Source organism: Microtus ochrogaster, assembly GCF_000317375.1.
Source record: "Microtus ochrogaster isolate Prairie Vole_2 chromosome 14 unlocalized genomic scaffold, MicOch1.0 chr14_random_1, whole genome shotgun sequence".
NCBI classification, from domain to species: Eukaryota; Metazoa; Chordata; class Mammalia; order Rodentia; family Cricetidae; genus Microtus; species Microtus ochrogaster.
Genome location: NW_004949096.1, coordinates 7,150,078 through 7,151,616, shown reverse-complemented (window position 1 = coordinate 7,151,616; position 1,539 = coordinate 7,150,078). Strand labels below are relative to the sequence as shown.

At 51.6% G+C, this 1,539-nt stretch overlaps 1 protein-coding gene across 3 annotated transcripts in view; it reads right to left on the bottom strand.

Annotated features, from left to right (window-relative positions):
• The window catches only part of Nat10 (N-acetyltransferase 10), a 45,029-nt gene that overhangs the window by 3,737 nt on the left and 39,753 nt on the right, over positions 1-1,539 (bottom strand). For all 3 annotated transcript variants that reach the window (XM_013352727.2, XM_005364078.2, XM_026787749.1), the window contains exons 26-27: positions 1,137-1,235; positions 82-155 (exon numbers count right to left, since the gene is read on the bottom strand). In XM_013352727.2, the coding sequence (XP_013208181.1) occupies positions 82-155; positions 1,137-1,235 (173 nt within the window). The remainder of the gene's footprint in view (positions 1-81; positions 156-1,136; positions 1,236-1,539) is intronic.

The window sequence follows — 1,539 nt, the reverse complement described above, 5'->3', positions numbered from 1 at the left end:
GGAGACACCCACAGCAGACTCTGCAGGTTGTGGAGGTCTGGGAAGAACTCTTGATTTCCTGTGAGCAGGAGGGAACCTTACTGAGAGAAGTCCATGTCCTTCAGCTTCCCCACTTCTTTCTTGTGTTTCTCCTGGAATTCCTTTGCTGCCTCATCCTGTGGACCACAGCCAGAGAGCAGGGGTCAGACAAGGAGTTCATAAGGCCCAGGAGAAGGGGGCAGGTACGATAGGAAGAAACGCTTCCTCTGAGGTGTCCTCAGAGCACTAAGCAGCTATCACAATTTTACAGTATGCACACCCATGAAGTGCACATTTGGAAAAGTACCTTGATGGAGGAAGGTCATTGGTTAATTAAAGAAGCTGCTTGCCCTGATAGGTTAAAGCATAGGTGGGAGGAGTGGACAGAACGGAATGCTGGGCGGAAGAGGAAGTGAGGTCAGACTTGACAGCTCTCCTCTCGGGGGCAGACGCCTCAGAGACACAATGCTCCACTCTTGCGGGCAGAGGCGAGAGCTCTGCTCTCTGAGGCACACGCGATGAAGCTCTGACCCAGGATGGACGTAGGCTAGAATCTCCCTGGTAAGCCACCTTGTGGGCTACAGCAGACTATTAGAGATGGGCTAGTCCAGGTGCGAGAGTTAGCCGAGAAGAGGCTAGATAGAAATGGCCAAGCAGTGATTAAAAGAATACAGTGTCCGTGTAATTATTTCGGGTAAAGCTAGCCGTGCGGGCAGCGAGGTGCTGGGGACGCAGCCCCGCCGCTCCTATTACTACAGTACCTGAAAGGGAAATCAATGCTCAAGCCTCCACCACACGTTCAGCGGGAGGCAGAGTGAGCCACACTGGCTGAATACCGTTTAGCTAAAGGACCAGCTGTTTTAGTTGTTTGTTTTCAGGTCTTGTTCTCTATCCCAGGCTGAGCAACAACTCTCTAAACAAAGCTTAGGCTGGCTTTGATCTGGAACAACTCTCCTGCCTTTCAGTCTGAGCACAGGATATCAGGCATACACCAGCACCTCCAGCCTGCAGGACAGTTCTGAAGCAGTGGAGGAGGACATTCTACATTTGCAGGCTAATACGACTACATTTATAGCCACAGGGAACACGAACTCCTAAAGCCTTCAGCTGGGACGTACCAGGTCATCGCTCAGGGTCTTCATTGTGGGCTCCATGACCACATCCTTTACTGCCACCATCTGTTCCTCGATGGCCTTTTCCTGAACATCATTAAACAGCTACAAAGACAACATGAAGAAAGATGCAGGAGCAGTGGGGTCAGTCATCCACTCCTCACCACGGCATTTAGTATCTTAAAGAAAAGCATTCAAAGCGATACTCCAGACCTTAGGAACATGGACGCACTCACACACATGAAGGTGGGAAGTGAAAAAGGAGTCTTGCTACAGCTACCTTCTGCCCCTGCCCCTGCCCCTGCCATCGCTGGCCTCACGTGACCACAGCTCCTGCCCTGCCCTATCAGGCCTCCGCCTCCCTACCCTGCAACATCTTACTTCTCCCAGAGGAAGCAGTTCCAATACA